Source organism: Mustela nivalis (assembly GCF_964662115.1).
Source record: "Mustela nivalis genome assembly, chromosome: 4".
Taxonomy (NCBI): domain Eukaryota; kingdom Metazoa; phylum Chordata; class Mammalia; order Carnivora; family Mustelidae; genus Mustela; species Mustela nivalis.
In genome coordinates, this window is record NC_139023.1 from 47454206 (window position 1) to 47472006 (window position 17801).

General features: G+C 41.4%; 2 protein-coding genes and 1 long non-coding RNA gene across 5 annotated transcripts in view; 1 reads left to right on the plus strand and 2 right to left on the minus strand.

The window, feature by feature from the left end:
- The window catches only part of ANAPC4 (anaphase promoting complex subunit 4), a 36787-nt gene extending 31085 nt beyond the window's left edge, over window positions 1–5702 (minus strand). Inside the window, exons 1-4 of the mRNA XM_082729117.1 lie at window positions 5572–5702; window positions 5345–5483; window positions 2327–2432; window positions 500–632 (exon numbers count right to left, since the gene is read on the minus strand). Of these exons, the coding sequence (XP_082585243.1) occupies window positions 500–632; window positions 2327–2432; window positions 5345–5473 (368 nt within the window). The 5' untranslated portion in view covers window positions 5474–5483; window positions 5572–5702. The remainder of the gene's footprint in view (window positions 1–499; window positions 633–2326; window positions 2433–5344; window positions 5484–5571) is intronic.
- A 366-nt stretch (window positions 5703–6068) lies between these two features.
- On the plus strand, window positions 6069–9779 carry LOC309863865. The gene is made up of 3 exons (XR_014311297.1): window positions 6069–6157; window positions 7544–7587; window positions 9652–9779. It is a non-coding gene; the product is annotated as an uncharacterized lncRNA (long non-coding RNA).
- Window positions 9780–12073: 2294 nt separating this feature from the next.
- Window positions 12074–17801, minus strand: part of ZCCHC4 (zinc finger CCHC-type containing 4) — a 45154-nt gene continuing 39426 nt past the window's right edge. The window contains exon 13 of one of the 3 annotated variants that reach the window (XM_082729120.1): window positions 12074–14292. In XM_082729120.1, the coding sequence (XP_082585246.1) occupies window positions 14142–14292 (151 nt within the window). In that variant the 3' untranslated portion in view covers window positions 12074–14141. The remainder of the gene's footprint in view (window positions 14293–17801) is intronic. The other 2 variants (XM_082729119.1, XM_082729118.1) reach the window with 2 other exon arrangements.

Genomic DNA, 17801 nt, shown 5'->3' on the forward strand with positions numbered 1-17801 from the left:
GCAATAAAAAACTCTAAACAATAGAGAATAAACCGAGGGCTGATGGAGGGAGGCAGACAGGGGATGGGCTAAATGGGTGACGGGCATGAAGGTGGCCACTTGTGATGAGCACTGGGCACTGTATTTAAGTGACGAACCACTGAATTCTACTCCAGAAACCAATATTGCACTGCTAACTACCTAAAATTTAAGTTAAGGAAAAATAAATAAATAATAAAGTACAAATCACTGACATAACTACTAAAAGTAAAGAAAAATCTTAGCTTTTCAGGCATTATTGCTCCAATAAAGAAAAAAAAAAATTTTTTTTTTTTTTTTTTCAGAAGAAAAAAAAACCTAACAAAGCATTACAAAATCTTATCTTGATAAACTGAAAATCCAAAGTGAAATGCAGTGTGCCCAGGCTCAATACTCAGATCCTCCCAAGGGTCTGTTTTAGTCCCGGCAAGTGCACAACTGTCCACTGTGGCTGCTGGAGTTCCTCCTTCTACTCCTTTACCTGCTTTCTGCAGTCACTTCCATCCAATGCATACAAGACACTGGGGCCTCCACAGAGAAGGAGTGCAAGCTTTCAGGTTTCTCTACATCGCACAGAACAATTTTCTTGGTGTCAGCAAGAGCAAACGCCAAAACTGAAACAAGAAGAGACGATCAGGACAAATTACTGTAAACATTCGAGAAAACAAAATGGCTATTTCACTTCTTGCCCGGTTTTACTATTTTAAATGCATCATAATCACAGAAATTACTTAACCTAAAAATCCTTCCTTCCAATAACATTTTTAAATACAGAAAGATATCTTTACATGTACTTACGCTGTTATCCAAGCTTATTTTCAAAGGCTTAAAGTCTTGTGAGTGACCTACTACTTCCTAGTGTACTGTACTTAATGTCTTATGCATCTCATACATCAAAGCCTCTGGACTGGAGCCCTGCTTCCCAGAAGAAGACACAGAATAGGTCTCAACAGACAAACAACAATATCCTATCACCAAGAGACGCTGGTCTAGTGAACAAGCCTAAAATGTTAAGAAGCGATTCCATCTGCTTGGTTCTTAGAAGGTTTAGTGTCCCCTTCTGTCTCTAACCCTTAATGGGAAACGAGACTATCAAATGCTGATGAGGCTTCCTCCTTTCACTGTGGCTGAATTATCTAGTATAGTTTCTCCACATATGTCACTAATATCTTCCTAACACATCAAATTTAAGAATTTCTAAGTAGGAAGCTATGCATTTCACAGTACATCAAGACACACAGTTTTACAAGATGTGAGGCAATCCACATCTCCTCTTCCTCAAACAATTTAAGGCAATCTTGAAATAATCATTGCTTAAAAAACCTTATTTCACTGTCCAAAAACACAAGGCATATTTTTTAATGATTAAAAACTTCATCTGGTTAGGGATGAATAGTGCAAGATCTCATGATGTTACTTATAAAAGTCCTCTAATTTTACACATATGCTCCCCCTTTTTTTTACTAAAAGAACGAGAGCTGAACAAAATGAATATGAACAGGTAGTTGAGGCTTTCAGCATGTTTTTCCCTACTCATTTATATTTACCAGAAAAAAAACAGGCAATAAGGAGTACATATCATTTTACAAAAACGATTCAGCTTTTTTTTCTCAAAGCACCAATGATAAGAGATGAATTTCAACCTGTGTAATTTATAGCATTTTACTGTACTGACTCTATGTGTACAGCAGCTCAAATTATGACTGCCATTGTAAAAACAACAGGTGGAAGCAGAGTTCAGTCGTCAAAGCTGTAAGAAGCTACAAAATAAACATTAGAGGAGAAAGAGGAAGGGATGGGGTCAGAGCTGATAGTCTTCAGGTGAGCTAAGCAGTCATGCTAAGAGAATATTTATGAGCCACACATTTAATGCTAACGTACATTTTGGGGAGAAAAGACCACAACGGTACTGAACGGACTAGTGAATGTAGCTGGAGCTTGGGCTATCATGGAAGGACAAGATAGCGTCAAGAGCAAAGCCTAAGTATTTTGCACATTCCATCAGATTTGATTTTAGCTTTACCTTTGCCAAGAAGTCAAATTTCATTTTAGAGAACAACACAGCAAAATTAACCTCATCTCTATGAAAACACTTTAAAGCTTCCAAAAAGCAAAGTTTCCAAACTGATATTTAGTAAGTATATTTAGTATACTTACTAAGATATTTAGTAATAAATAAACTATATGTAGTAAGTAATAAGAATATAGTAAGAACAATACATGCTTTCCAGAAATAAGCTTTCTTTACAAAAGAATTTTTGGGGGAATAATAATAACAACAACGTATTTTCAAAGATTCTTATATTACGTTTGCCATCTGGTCTCCATGCCAGACAGGTCACTTCCTTTCCTGTATTTTCATTGGGTGGAAAACTCCAAACTCGATGAAAACTTGCAAGTCGATGAAGTAAAACCTAAGACAAAACAGATACAACGGCAAAAAATAAAAAACCCATTTCCAAAACTGAAATAAACCTAGATCATCACAATAAGATCTTTAAAAATAATCACAAGCATAATGCTGAGAATTCTTTAAGACTGATGATTCACAGACCTGTACCCCTGAAACAAATAACACATTATATGTTAATAAAAATAAATAAATAATCTCAAAGCATAATATTTAGCTATCAGAAGAAATGAGAAGACAACAAGGTCTGAATGAACTGAAGGTATATTCAAAGTGATGGGTGTGGGGCGCCTGGGTGGCTCAGTGGGTTAAAGTGATGGGTGAAACAAGACCTATTTAACCCTGTACTCTATACATTTTTCTATCTTCAATGTCAACAAGAGACATAGTTCTTAGAAAGAAATGAGGTTGTCCAAGAGGATCACAACAGAGAAAGAAACAAGGAACATAAACAGCACTAGAAAACTAGCTGTAATAGTCAAATAACACCAAACTTGAAATCAGACACCCTGGGATGGAATTCAGCTGGCTATAGATCTTGGACAAGTCACTTAGTCATTCTAAATTTCCACTTCCACAAGGGAAAATTCCCAGAGCTCTTTCTTGCCCCCAGAGCTCTTTCTGACTCAAAACAAAAACTGTGCCTATTTCATCCTCTATACAACCATGGAAAATAAGAAATGGTATGTACCCCAACAGAGCCTCCACACCTTCTCAGGTCCTCACACTCACAGCTTCACCTCTCCTGCCCTTAGCTCACAGCATTCTTCACTCCTGGTCCATCAGACCCCACAGGAAGCCAGGAATCCCACGGATTCCTTCATTCCCTCGACACACTGCTCTTTTCTGAGCCTGTCTCTGCCATTTCTTACTTCCAAAACCTTTCCTCTGCGCCCTCTGAAATTCATGGTCAGGTATCATCATGATGCTCGTATCTTCCTTCTCTTCTCTGAAATCTGCTTCTCACCCTAGGACACCACTTTCCAGAGAATTCTCAGCTGATAGCTGTTCTGCGTCCCATGTTCTCCATTCTACTGGGCCAGGAGATAAAGTAAGTTTCCTCCCTGATCCCTGATGCCATTTCTGGATAACTTTTCTTCTCTAAAATCCTCTAACTCTGAATTATATCCAATCACACGCAAACAAAAACTCCCCCACTCCCCCTAATTGCCATTCCCTAAAGACCCCTAGGCATTCTCCTCATTCCTGGAAGATAAAGACGCCTGTCCTGTTCACTCGTGCTTTCCAACACTATTCATCACCATTCTTGATGATTTCAAGACCCATAATGTCCTGACTTTTCAGTTCTCAATTACCTTTCTTCCAATAACCATGTCTTCTACTCACCTCAGCCAATCCCAGAGTCATGCTCTGACCTCATCCTTCTAGTTACAAGCACTGCCATGTCTCAAACCTCCTACCTTCCATCAGTGCCTCTACCCTTCTAGCTCATCCCTACTAATACCTGACTTCACTCTTCAACCTTACCAAGTCCTACAATCCATGGATTCCACCTGTTCACTGTCCCTCACTGACACATACCCCACTTCCATACGTAATCATATTAGAATCCAAGGATCATTACCATCGCGCCTCTGACATGTAACTTTAACTCCCTTACATCTCTCTGGCTATGTCTCATTTGCAAAATAACAACCCTAGTGAAACCCAACCATGTCTACACTACCCAGTCAAACAGAACAACAGAGACACAACCGTGCTCACTAGAGTCTCTCAAAGTACAAGACCACTAACCTCCCATGGCTCTTAACACTGACCAGCAATCTCACTACAAGTTTCCCTAGTCCGCCTGCCTCGTCAGCTTCCCATACCCCTCCTTTCTCCTCAAACTTCCAGTATTTTCTTCTCCATCCTCACTCCTGGACACCACTCTTTCTTCTTCACTGAGGAAACAGAAACAAGTGCCTATTACATCTACACATCTAGTTGCACCGATGCCCCATTCTCTCCCTTCCATCCTGCTGCTGCGGCTCTCCTCTCCAGAGCATGAAGAGTTCCAAGGCTCAATGGCAAAGGAGAGGGACCAGGAGACATCCGAGAGGGCCTCGAAAAAGGAGACCTCAATGCCTGGTGAGAAGCTATTAGTCGTCAGCACAGTGACGCAGCTTTGCGGATGCTAAGTATTGCTTACCGCCTGGTGTCCAAGCCTGTCTGCACACAACACCACTCTCACCTGGCCAGGTAATTCCTAGGAAACCTGCCCGAAGGCCAAAGGGGGAAAGATGCGGAGCTGAAGGTTTCCTCACAAAATGGTTGCCAGGTAACCAGGGACTCTCCAGAGAAAAGTAGATGCAGCGGGTATACTTGATGAAGCCTAGTGTGGTACGAACTGGAACCCCTAAGTGACACCACTCATGTACACTCTATCAGGAACCCAAGGAAGCATCACTCCCTTCCTAAATTTAAAGGTACTTTCAGGAGGAGGTGGTGATCCCCTCCACAGTGGGGAACTTGGACAAGAGAGTCTCGATTTTTTAACCCGTTCTCTGTGGCAGCTGCTTGTATGCACATTCGCAGCTTAGGTCTGAGAGGAACTCAGCTTCCTTAAGCTACGGAACCCTAAGCAAATTCAGGGCAGGGTCTGTGGATCTACGATGTCTAGTTGATGAGTGACACACTATGACTAAATGACACATTATAACAAATGACTAAAGGAGACCGGGGAATGCAGAACTGAGTGTGCTGTGTGAAAACTATTGTTTTCGCCATGAAATAGGGGAAATGGGCACACAGATGATCCTTCCCGTTGATGCTCCCTTCTACTTTCACCTAAGGTTTACAGCTGCTTGGAGAGGAAGGGGGCGGGGTCCACAGGCGGCCCAGCAAGTCCACAAAAAGGGAAACTGAGGCTGGGCCAGGCTGCAACGCGCTTGCTGTCGGGTCGGGCTCACTCACCTCGCCCGCCGTGTTGGCCAAAGCGATGAGATCCCGCTTGGGTGACCAGACCAGGAAAATTATCTCCTGCGGCAGCTGCTTCTCTCCCACCACCCGGAAGGACGGGAAACAGGTCGGAAAACGCAACATGGGGGCGACCCTGCAATGACACCACAGTCGGAGACCGGCAGGGGCCGGAGACCGCCCTGCCCCCGGCCCTCCCCGGAGAGCTCGGACCCCGGCGGTACCTGTGAGACCCCTCTCCGCGGTCCACGCAATCCCAGCCGCCTCACCCACCCTCCACCTCCTTCGCGCCGGAGCCTCAGCGCTGCCCCGCCGCCGCGCGCTGCAGGCACTTCCGGCGCCCGGACTTCCTCGCGAGAGGACCTGGCGGCGGGGGCGCGCGGGGCGGGGGCGCGCGGGGCGGGGGCGCGCGGGGCGGGGGCGCGCGGGGCGGGGGCGCGCGGGGCGGGGGCGCGCCGGTGTTCCCGGGGCCGCAGGAACGCCTGCAGGTGAGGCGTGCTCCCCAAGTGTGTTCGCGCGTTCATTGGCCGGGTCCTTTGTCCCGGAAAGCTGCTAGAGGGTCGGTGGGCGGGCATAGGGTTGGGGGTGAGACCTCAGAGACCGCGAGGAGGAAAAGGAAGGGAAACATTAGGTCCTGATCGGCTGGAGCGTCCCTTGACAGTCTCTAAACAGGTAGTTAACAGTCCCAAGGCGCTCAGTAGAATCACCTGAAGACATTTATTTTCTAAACCCTAACCCTAACCCAGGCAGCACCGTAGATCAATGAAAAGATAACTGATAAGGAATGCGACCCAGTACCAACTCTTCTAGGTGAGTCTGGTTGGCAGCCAAGGTGGAAGGGCTCTGCTCTAAAACCCCTGAGTAGTCAAATACCTTGATTATCCCATTAAGCCTCAACAACTCATTGGTGGTAGTAGTCCCCGCCCCCCTTAATAAATGAGGGCTGTGGGCTCCCGCAGGGCTTATCCTACAGCTGTCTGAGATCTACCAGGAAAAAGAATCTGAAAGAATTTGGGCTACACAAAGGCACAGGGCATGGGCTCTGCCCTAAAAGGCTTACAATTCGGCCTACCAACAAGCAAGATACTGCTTTATACGGACAAATTTAAAATGTTAGCAGGTGCAAAAGTTCACACAAGTTATGACTCCGGTTAAGAGAATGTGACCATATCCTGTGATTCTTGAACTTAAAATCTATGGTAGAAAACCATCTACCTTTCACTTATTCAAAGGAGAAAGAAATGGTAGAATCTTCGAGTTTAACAAAACCCATCTTCTTGCACTCTATCTGGATCTAGCCCCGGGGAAGTAGGTGTCAGAGGTAGACCCATTCATTCACAAGCATATATTCGAGGCACTATTTTGTGGCAGTGTTCTTACCTGATGCCTACCCTGCTCCCCTCTTTAGAGATAGGCTTTTCCCCTTGCCTTTGCTGCAAACAATTTAGCATGACTCCCAAATTCTTCCAGAGGAAATATTTCTAAGGTGAGAATGCACTTACCTGTGTTATTCATGAAATGCATTTTCAGGCATTATTTAATGTTTTGGGGTGGCAGTAATGGATAATCTGGATGCTGGAGTTGGGGGAGGCAATATCCACCCACCTAACATTCTTACAGAAATGGAATGCCCATTTCCTCATATAACACAGGAAGACTGTTAATAGGTACTACCTAGGGGCGCCTGGGTGGCTCAGTTTGTTAAGCAGCTGCCTTCGGCTCAAGTCATGATCCCAGGGTCCTGGAATCAAGTCCTGCATTGGGCTCCAGGCTCAGTGGGGAGCCTGCTTCTCCTTCTCTCTCTATACCTTTGCTCCTGCTCTCTCTCTCAATAAAATCTTTAAAAAAAAAAAAAAAAAAGGTGCTACTGAACAGGAGAGTAGTGCATTCACAGGGGAGAATTGCCCAGGAAACAGTATAGCGGTGTAGTTCCACGTGTGGCCAGGATGTGGCCAGGAAAGAGCAAATGATTTTATGTAGCCAAGTGCCTCATGCATATTGGTGGGACTGGGGGACACTGTAAATTGTCCAAAGTAGCCATAGGACAAAGTAGCCACTAACACAGTGTTTTCAGCTTCTTCTTTTTCCCACTGACCCAGAGGAGATTTTGGACCTTACTCCTTTTCTTTGCCTTGCCCATTCTCTATGGAAAACATTGCTCTGGCAAATTGGTTTACCTGCACTTCTGTGGCACAGAATCAAGAGGAAAAGGGAAGAATGCCCAGGTGCTTTTTAAGGAGGTAAGGATAGGAGACAGAAATGTATAGGGGTAGGAGCGGAAGGGTTTGAGAGAAATGGAGAATACCCTGAAGAATTTCCATGCTCTTCCTAGTGCTTGGGGGCGGGGGGGGAATGCAAGAACTAGCTTTCGTGAAATAACATTTTGGTAGCTAGGCTGTTTATTTGATCACTGCACCCCTTGGGCTAGCTCAAGCTGAAGGCATCATTCCATGTGTTGTAATGGTATAAGGCTGGATTTTGAAGGGCAAGGCTGCTGTCAACAGATTTATTGTGGGCAGCAGGGCGGGGGGAGTTGTATCATTGGTTGCATCACACTGGTTCATTGATTATTCAGGACCTTAACTCATGTGATGGGGTGATGACTGGAGGAGTAAAGATGGGCAGGAAGACTAGTTAGGTGGGGATGGGGGAGGCGCAATTCCAGAGGTTTCTGAAGGAGAATACAAAGAACTGATTATTGATTAGACTGAGGGAATGAAAGCAAGGGACTAGTCAAGACTGGGATATTTGGGTATGCAGATATACCAGGGGGCAGAGAAATGGTTATTGCTGGTTTAGGGCAGAGGTAATGAAGGAAGTGTGAAGGGGAAGGGAGGGAAAGCAGACCAGAGGAAAGGAGCTGAGTGAAGACTATGTTCAGGTGGAGGTATGTGTGTGAACCTACGATGACCTACAGGAACCTGGAATGGCAGGTTTGAAGGGGAAAAGTCAGGGCCTGAGCAAAGATGTGGGAAACACTGTATACAAGAATGGAAGATAGAACTATGTGGGATGTGTCTAATCTAGGCCATGTGAAAGGCTGTTATTTTGAGAGGTCTATTTCCAAGTCCTAAACTGGGTGAAACATACAAAATAAGAAATTGACCGAATTTGCTGGCAAGAGATAAATGTAGAAGATTGGTGTTAGAATCTCTTGTCCTACCATGGTTGCATTTATTAGGTAACAAATCCCAACTTAAAGTGGCAGAAGTAGTAACTGGAATGTACTGGCTCATGTAAATTACAAGTCCAAAAATAGGCTCAAGTTCGGGTCAGGCTAGATCCAGCAAACTCAGTCATCAACCCTGACCAAGCTCACGGTGTACATCATAAGTCTAGCTCCCCATGTGGTTACTGGAAAGCTACCAACAGCAACTAATCTACATGCACCTGCATTCAGAGAACAAACACCTCTTCACCCATCACAAGACTGAAGTCTTGAGTTTTCCTGTAATTAGACCAACCCCTAGCATGAACCCACCCAAAATCAGAAGGGTATGGAATTATGCCCAATAAAAAGTCCTCCCCAAGAGTTGGAGAGGATATCCGTCATCTCTCTCCCAAACCCCACAATAGGCACACGATGGAGAGAATGGGAAAGATCCTGCTGACACAACCAATCAACACTGTTCAGTATGACCATCAATCACAACCACCCAAGTTTTTAAGTACAAAAGGCATTTGGGAGATTGTCCATCCCAGCAGAGAGTCTAAATCCAGGGTGTTTTTTCTCTGCAAAAGAAATTCAGAGACCAACTCATGGGATTCCAATCTGAAGAAAGAGGTTCTAATAAGAGCTGCAGACCGGTATTCATGCCTAGAAATTTATTCTAAGGAAACAAAAGATTTGGTCATAAGTATGTTTAGCATAGGGTAGTTTACAAGAGGGAAAAAATGCAAACAAATGAGATGTCCAAACATCAGATACTGATTTTAAAAATGTACCCATACTGAAGAGTATTACTGTTGTAAATATAAACTGATGTTCAGATGTTTATGTAAAAGAAGATTATAAAACAGTATGTACTCCTAATTCCATTTCTGTGGGGAAATTTTAGAGTGTCTATTTATATGGCTATTTATACAAAAATTTACCTTTGAAGAACACACATACAAGTTCTGACTGTGGTTCTCTCCGGATGGAAAGATTGGAGAAACTTTTCATCTTCTTTTATTTACCTGGCTCATGCATTAACTGTTAAGCTAACAGGCAAGCCCTTTTTCTCTTTTTGTCCTCATTAGGCATATATAACGTTCAGTCTGATTTTTCTGGTTTCTCCTACTCCTCACCCTTATATTCACAGGCAAAGAAACTGACCCATCTCCTCGGGTTCCATTTCTCAGAACAGCAACTGTCACGCTTCTCTTCTGCAGTGGTACTAAGCAACTAAACAGTGAGAATCTTGTGACTGTCCAGCTAATGGGATAAAACTCACCTCTCCGAGCTCTGAGATCTGCTTGCTCACTGTGGGGAGCTTTCTTCCCTCAGTCTTGCTGAGTTAACATTTATACTAAATCGCTTGAAATCAAATTGTCGAGATCTTATCAACACTTGATTGCAATGACCTTCTTGGCTGACCCTTGACTAATGTAACCCTGTCCTAATGTTCCAATTAAAATCGCATCAAATAAGTGAAATTGGATTTTCCTTTGCAGTCTGTGCAAGCCTTCCTTACCAAGGCAGCTCTAAGCGTATTAGCTTCTTCCCCATGTAACCCAGTTAGGGTGCTGAGACCTCATGCAGTATATGACACGGCATTTCCATTCACTCAGTCCTGACTTACGAGCAGCTACCATTTGGTGGGTGAGGAAACGTGTCAGCCTGGCCACCCACTTTCTGGGGTTGGGGGGGGGGCGTGGATTAGTGAAGTCACATGGGCAGCAGCTGGTTGCCTCCCTGTGCACAGGGCACAGCTCTAGGAGCTAGACAACACACACCACAGTGTCCACAGGCCCCTGCCACCAATGAGCTTCTAATCTATACAGGAGAAATAAGTACAAAAAAGTCGATCTAATACAAGGCATACATTAAGTACCTTAAAAGAATTAGAAATGAAAGGACACACAAACACATTTTTATTTCACTGGCAAGACATGTAGTGGAGACCCCAACAATGACATTGTGAAGGAGGAAGCAACACACCAGAACCTTCTGTGGGCTGTGATTTTCTTTTAAAAAATTAGTCAAACTTCTCCTAGATGCCTAGTATTTTGTAAATGAATTTGAAGGGGCCAGACATCAACCTAAGTGTTTTTCTTAAAATAACCTTGGAAGCTGAATTATTCTAAGCTTCAAGGCTGTCAGTCTTGCTCACACAGCACATGCCAACCTTAACTACACATCTAAACCCTGAATATCAAGATGGTCTTCCTCCTCACTCTAAATAACCCCCAATATTGTTTACGCCTGTTCTCCTTTTTTCAGTCCTTATTGGAAAGAGAAAAGACCAAGGGGAGCCTGGGTGGCTCAGTCGGTTGGCCATCTAGCTCTTGATCTCAGCTCAGTTCTTGATCTAGGGGTCATGAGTTCAAGTCCCACATACTTAACAAAAATAAATGAATAAAAATTAAAAATAAATACAAGAAAAAGACCAAGTCCTCTCCATATCTTAGGTATGTCTACTGTTAGGAACTGAATCACATCCTCTAAATCCAGATGCTGAAGCCCTAGCCCCCAGTACTTCAGAATGTGGCTATATTTGGAGATGGGCCTTTAAAATGGAAATAAGGTAAAATGAGGCTATGAGAGTGGGCCCTAATCCAACCTGACTGGTATGCTTATAAGCAGAGGGAATTTGGTCACAAAGAGATATCAGAGATACCAGGGAAGCATACACACAGAAGAAACACCACAGGAGGAGCAAGAAGGTAGGCTAAGGAGAGAGGCAGAAAATCCAAACTTGCCAACACCTCGATCTTGGACTTCCAGCCTCCAGGACTGTGAGAAAATAAGTTACTGCTATTTAAGCCACCAGACCCTGGTATTTTGTTACGGCAGCCCTAACAAACTAATGCACCCACCATGTGAAAACACCTACAAAATTTTGTGCTTTCATCAAATTTTTATTGAGCACCTACAATGCATGAGAGATATAAGATGGTATAAAATGGGTACTGATATTAAGAAACTAAAATCTTTTGGGGGAAATAGAATCTACAAATTTAATCACAGAATAATACATTAAAAGTGCCTCAAATGGGTTGCAGAACACCCAGGCTTCAGAGGAAGGCACCAGCTGGTGGCAGGGACCCAGGCAAGACTTCCCAAAGCGAGTGAGACTTGAAATAGTCCAAACAGAAAGAAGAGGATGAGATGAAAACAGTGGGACATCCTGAAGAAATAAATTAGTCTAAATATCAAACTAAATGTAAGAAAAGCCTGAAATCTGATCATTCAGGGCCTACAAAGCAACTCTGGATTTCCTTAAATTTTGTAATATAAGCAAGAACTACAGTAAAATTTAACTGTAATAATTTAAGAAAAAACATCCTTTTAAAAAGCTTAGAAAGTTTTATGTGTCAAATTTAGGGATTTTCCTCTATGGCTGTTTTGAGTAGGTATCTTAATGTTCAGATACGCAGGTTCCTAATTAGAACAAATGACCTCATCTCGCATCACACTTTACCTTCCCGAGACATTTTTACATCCTATTAGTTTATTCCCTGAGAGAAGAAGGTCCTTAAAATTAGTATTAATTAAACAAAGAATACAATCGCCAAATTTCCTTTTTTTTTTTTAAAAGATTTATTGGCAACAGGGGTTGGAGGGGGGTAGGGAAGAAGGAGAGAATCTCAAGTGGACTCCTCGCGAAGTGTGGAACCCAACACAGGGTTCAATCTCACAACCCTGACACCATGTCCTGAGCAAAAATAAGAGTTGTACACTTAACCAACTGAGCCACCCAGGGTGCCCCCAGAATTACCAAATTTCTTATTTTTAACTTCCTAAGCAGTTAAAGTTTTAGAGTACATAATTTCTGATTATAATACCCTACTTCCTCAATTCTAAGGTGTACTTTTTTTTTTTTTAACATTTCAGTATCTGCAAAATAAGATACATCTAAAATTTAATATACACAATTAATGAGCTATGGGGTTTCTCTCCCAGAAAAGCCACAATCACATCAATAGTGCATTTTTCAATTGATGGTACCTTAAAACTAAGGAAATGGGGTCATGATAATAACCCATTTATCAGCAGGACCTAGTTCTTCAGGAATCATGGTCCCCTCAGGTGTCTTGAATTTCAGGGGAGCTTTTGAGACTTTACCATGGTTTGGGGGGCACCATGAAGGTCAAGTAAAGTCCACGCCTATGGCTGAATCAGGGGATGGGGGGAACACTCACAATGATTCTGCAAAAGGTTCATATCTCACCCAGTCACCTCTGAATCCACCCCTCTGATCACCATAGCAACCCACGTGGAAAAGGGGGTGAGGGAAGAGTTTTATGATGCTTGCTAAATCCAGGGGGCTTAGCTCATCTTTTGATGTCACTGAATATACACCCCAAACCATGGATCAGAGCCATGCTTGTGCTTCCCCATCAGGCATCAAACAGTCCTAACTTAAAGACCAGACGGATTTTCCAGGCCAGATGGGGAGCAGCTCTTGTACCTTCACTCAAGCACTCTAGCTAAGCCCAAGCAAGCATGCCTCCAAACCTGCTCTAAAGCAGCTGTTTGGGAAGAAGAGAAAAGTCATTATGCAAATGCAAGCAGTTCCAAAGTAGGCAGTCTTCCGAAGATCATGTCAGGTACGTAGTAGAGACACGGGGAGACTGTTTGTTCTCAGAGTTCAAGCCCAGTTCCTTCACCGCTATGATCCTGGACCACCAGATGATTATCACTAGGGCTCCAGCCATCTGCACATGGTAACATTTCTCACCAATAGAACTGAGAGCCAGGCACTTGTGCCCCATTTAATGTCATCACAGAAACAAGCCTGTGGTATAACTACTGTTACATAATCAAATAATTATATAATAATAAGAAATGGGCTGCAAGTGAACGACCTGGCCAATGATTTACAGTCAAGAAGCATTCATCAGAATAGGAATGAGAGGTTTTAATCCCCAAACTCTCCTGCCTTCTATTACTTTTACAGAGAAATAACCTTACTGCTTAAGTTAAAAGACACTGAGATGACAGAGAAAGTCATAATTCTAGATGTCTCATTTATCCTACAACATTTAAATGATTCTATTATATCAAAGGACACTATAAAAGTACTTGAGAGACAAATATTTAATAATAAAATCATAATTATAATCTTTATATCTTTAGTTTTGTCAAAATTCTTCCCATCATCTTTGCCTAAAAATAATTGTTCATTGTACTTTACTTCGCAAGTGGGGTTTAAATCATCATACAATGTTTTGATATTTAACTTAAAAGATTTCTGGACCTAGTTTAACATACCCGCATTCAATGTAAACAAGAGCTCAAGTTTTCACTTTCATTTTTCTTCTGACACTTTCTACAAAAGAACACTGCATGCCCGTTTTTTCAAAAGAGGCCAAAATCATATGATTCAGAGAGAATTAAAAGAGAGAGAGAGAGAAAAAAAGGCATACAGAGAGATCTGGTCAACTAGCTCAGGATGGAACACCTCCCCCAGGTCTCCAGAGGGGCTGCAGAGGGGTCCATAAACCAGCAAATACCACCTGCCCATTATCTGCCTTAGAAAGGTGCATACCTTTGAAAGTGAAAGAATTTAAGTCCAGTGTGGCACTTTCAGAAAATGGCATCAAAGGTTGGACTATAAATCTTTCTTATTCTCAAGTCACTGGACATTTAAGAGCAAAGATATTGATGGGCTCTTTCTCTCCTGCTCTTCTTCCTTGTAACAGATGTATGATTCATGGATTGTCCTTTAGTGGTCCCCATTTTCATCTTATTACTTTTTCTTTGCTTCTGCTTTCTGACAGCTCTGAAAAACAAGGTGCTAAATTATTTTGTAGAATAAGCATAGTGAATTATGTAATTATGTTGGAATTTAATTAACCAGCTGACCAAATAAGAAAACAGAAGGAAACGAATTTACTGTATCATAAGCATAAATCCTCAGGATCCGAACCATAATAACAAGGAGACAGACAGAGGCCTGACTAAGCAAAACGCTTGAGTAAAGAAATTTCTTTGAAAGACGGTTACTACAGATTTATTTGCAACAAACCCAGCACAGAGTCAAGGCAGGAAAAGCCCCTGCTGAGCTGAGCTGCACAGTAGCCTCTAGCCAGCGTGGGGCAACCAGGAAACCTAGGACGTGGTGAGAGCAAGTTAAAAGTGTCTAAATGTAAAGTGTCTAAATATCTTGTCAATAGTTTTTATGTTGATTGTTCAAATAACATTTGGGATACATATTATTTAAATTTTAAAAATCATAAAGCCAATAAGTTAGGAAGGTTTATTTATTTATTTATTTGGGGGGCTACAGTTTTGGTTTTGGTACATCCATCCTGCTCAGCTGAGCACTTCAATCTCCAAATCCTTGAATGACATTTTTCAGGAAAAGGACCAACACATCTGCCAGTTAGCAGAGGCAGAGAAATGAAATAACACAATGGAAAAATAGACAATGCTTACAGACGCCCATCTTATAAGTTCTACAGCTAATTCTCCTTTCCTCAGTGGGCCTAAAAGTCTTAACAAGTGCCATACAGGATGCCCACACTTTGTGGTCTTTGTCTTCCAGAAAGACTAGCTTCACATCAAACAAGTTCAACTCACGCTCTGAGGACACTAAACCACACCAGAACAAAACAGATCCTTAGTTTCTGGTGCTCTCTGCACTGAGTTACAGACTACCTATAGCTGAGAAAGATTACTGGTCTGTTCATTCACTTTCTCCAAGCTAGCCGAATCACGCCATTCATCATATAGTGAACCGAGGAAAGGCTGGGGCTGCCAGCTCCTTCAAACCTGGGAAATCCCCCCAGGTACCTAGCCATATCAATCATTAGATTCCCTTCTTCTAAACCAGAAGTCCTGGGGAAAAGCTTACTCTTGATCTTCCCAGGACCCAAATCTTCAGTTCACAAACAGAATAGAATCACTCCATGGAGCAAACTCTGGCCTCACTTTTGGTTCACACAACATACATATTAAGTGCTGGAAATACAAAAATGAGTGGGTATCATCTTTGACTCTAAGGATCTGGAAGACTGAGACAAGCTAGAAGTCGCCTTTCATTATTCTTCCCCCAACTCTTTTTTTGGGGAAGAAACTGAGGCTATGAAATCCTCCACTGAGGAAGTAGCAGAACCAGCTTGATTCTAGAACCTGTGCTCTTAATTACCTTGTACTATATACTCTGCTATTAATTATTCAGATATATAATGTGCTAAGCATATCGTAATCACTAAACAAATATTACCTACTATTAGTAGTACCACATGACTATTCTTCAGAATTTGCTTGACAACTTCCATTTTTCCATATTTAGATTTTGGATCATAGACTGGAATAACCTATTGGTTCATAAATAAAACAAATACCACAGCCATCTTTATACTTTTCTGTGTATGTTACATAAATCTCTTTTCCCTCCAGCCATTATTTTAAGAAGCCTAATGTCCTGATAAGTGATTTAGCAAATTTAATGAAGTATAATTTCTTGACGGCATAGTCAGTGAAGCTGTATGTGCCTGTATACAAAATTTACAGACATTTTCTTTGGCTTTTCCACTTATAAGAAGAACTAAACATGAACCAGACCTCACTAGAGGACACAGTAAACAAAAGCAGAAAAAAAATATTCATTTTAATATGAATAAACAAACTTTCCAGAGAGAAAGTCTTTCAACACAGTATAAATTGAACTGCTTGAGTATAAATCAATTCATTATTTTGTTTTGCCTTAAAATTGAATTGACCTAGTATTTGTCCTCTAAATTAAAGGTATTTATGTAATGATAAAAACGATTAACCACAAGAGGGAGCCAGCACCATTCCAGTTCAGAAGCAAAGGCAAATTAAAGAAAAACAAGTTAATATAAGACAGCTATGAGATATCTTTTATGCCATATATGCTTAAAAGATGATTAGAATTATTTTTTACTATTGTAAAGAAAAAAAAAACATTTTGCCTTGTCAATTTCATTAGAAAATTTTTTGAAAGCAATACCTGAAGATAACTGTTCATAGGAGTTTAGTAGTCTTTTCTGAGAGAAAAAAGTAATACTATTTAAGACTTTTCAGGTACACCACATCATAAAGGATTTGCTACTTGAATTGAACTTGATAAAATCTAATATTGAAAGATACTAAATGGTTTCCTTCGATGGAAACAGTACAATACCACCAAGCCAACTAGCGCAGGCTACGGAGGACCAACATAGAGCCTACAATACATTACCAAAATGCAAATTCAGTTCCTCTGTATCGTAAAATCACAGACTCAAAGTCTGAGCATGTCACTAACTTGATTTGCAACCAGATTTACCCTGTACATGGTACAACAAACCCAGACCAATAGTTTATTAGGGGGTCTCTATTCTTAAAGGTTTCTAAGAAAAAATCTTTTAGAAGATTCTTCATTTCTTAATTTAGAAACTTCCATTTCTACTCTGGATTACTTAATAGAAATAACTGTTTAGAGTAAATTTGGTGAAAAGTAATGGGAAAATAAAACAGTAGGCAGAATTCAAATGGCTGGGTCTTAATGGGAAAAACTAATTGCCACTGACCAAAAAAAATGAACAACTGGAAAAGAATTCTAATACAACCATAAATAGTTACAATAACATCAGATATTTCAAATATGAAGAATTTTTTTAAATCACAAGTCATAAGATGGCTCAGAAATTTTATGCTGATCCCAATTCTCACATAATGTTAATTTGTCTATCTAGTTTTCGTAACAACAAAACAAGAAGACTCAATAACTATCATCCCTTTTAGTTTTTTTTTAAGTGTAATCATTCAACTGTGCCCAGTTGAAATAGCAATGGTTTTTTAAAATATGCTGTTGTCACTGGTATAACTTTGCTCTGAGTGATAACCAACACCAAATACTGGTGGAGAAAGTGAAAATAAGCATAGGAAAAAAAATGGTAAAAATTAAAATTTTACATACTAAAATAGTTAATGTTTTTTTGAAGTCTGATATAATTCAGAGATAAATTCATTTTCCGATGTGTTCACTGTGGGATTACATACTATATTCCACCTGAAATGCCTTCTCCAGACTCACCTGCTGTCATACGTCTGTATCTCATCTGTCCTGACTTAAATATCATGTCTGTCAATAAAGGCTGGACTCCCTCCCCACAAATTGTAATTTCATATGAACCACAGGAGATAAAAAGTTAACCAGTTTCTACCTTATACTTTGGTGATTTTCATGTCTTACCTGTAAAATGTTAAACTCTTTCACTTATCTTTGTGCCCTCCCTCCTCCCATCTATGCAAACAATAAGTAACAGTAAAAACAGGAAATAATTCAGCACTTCT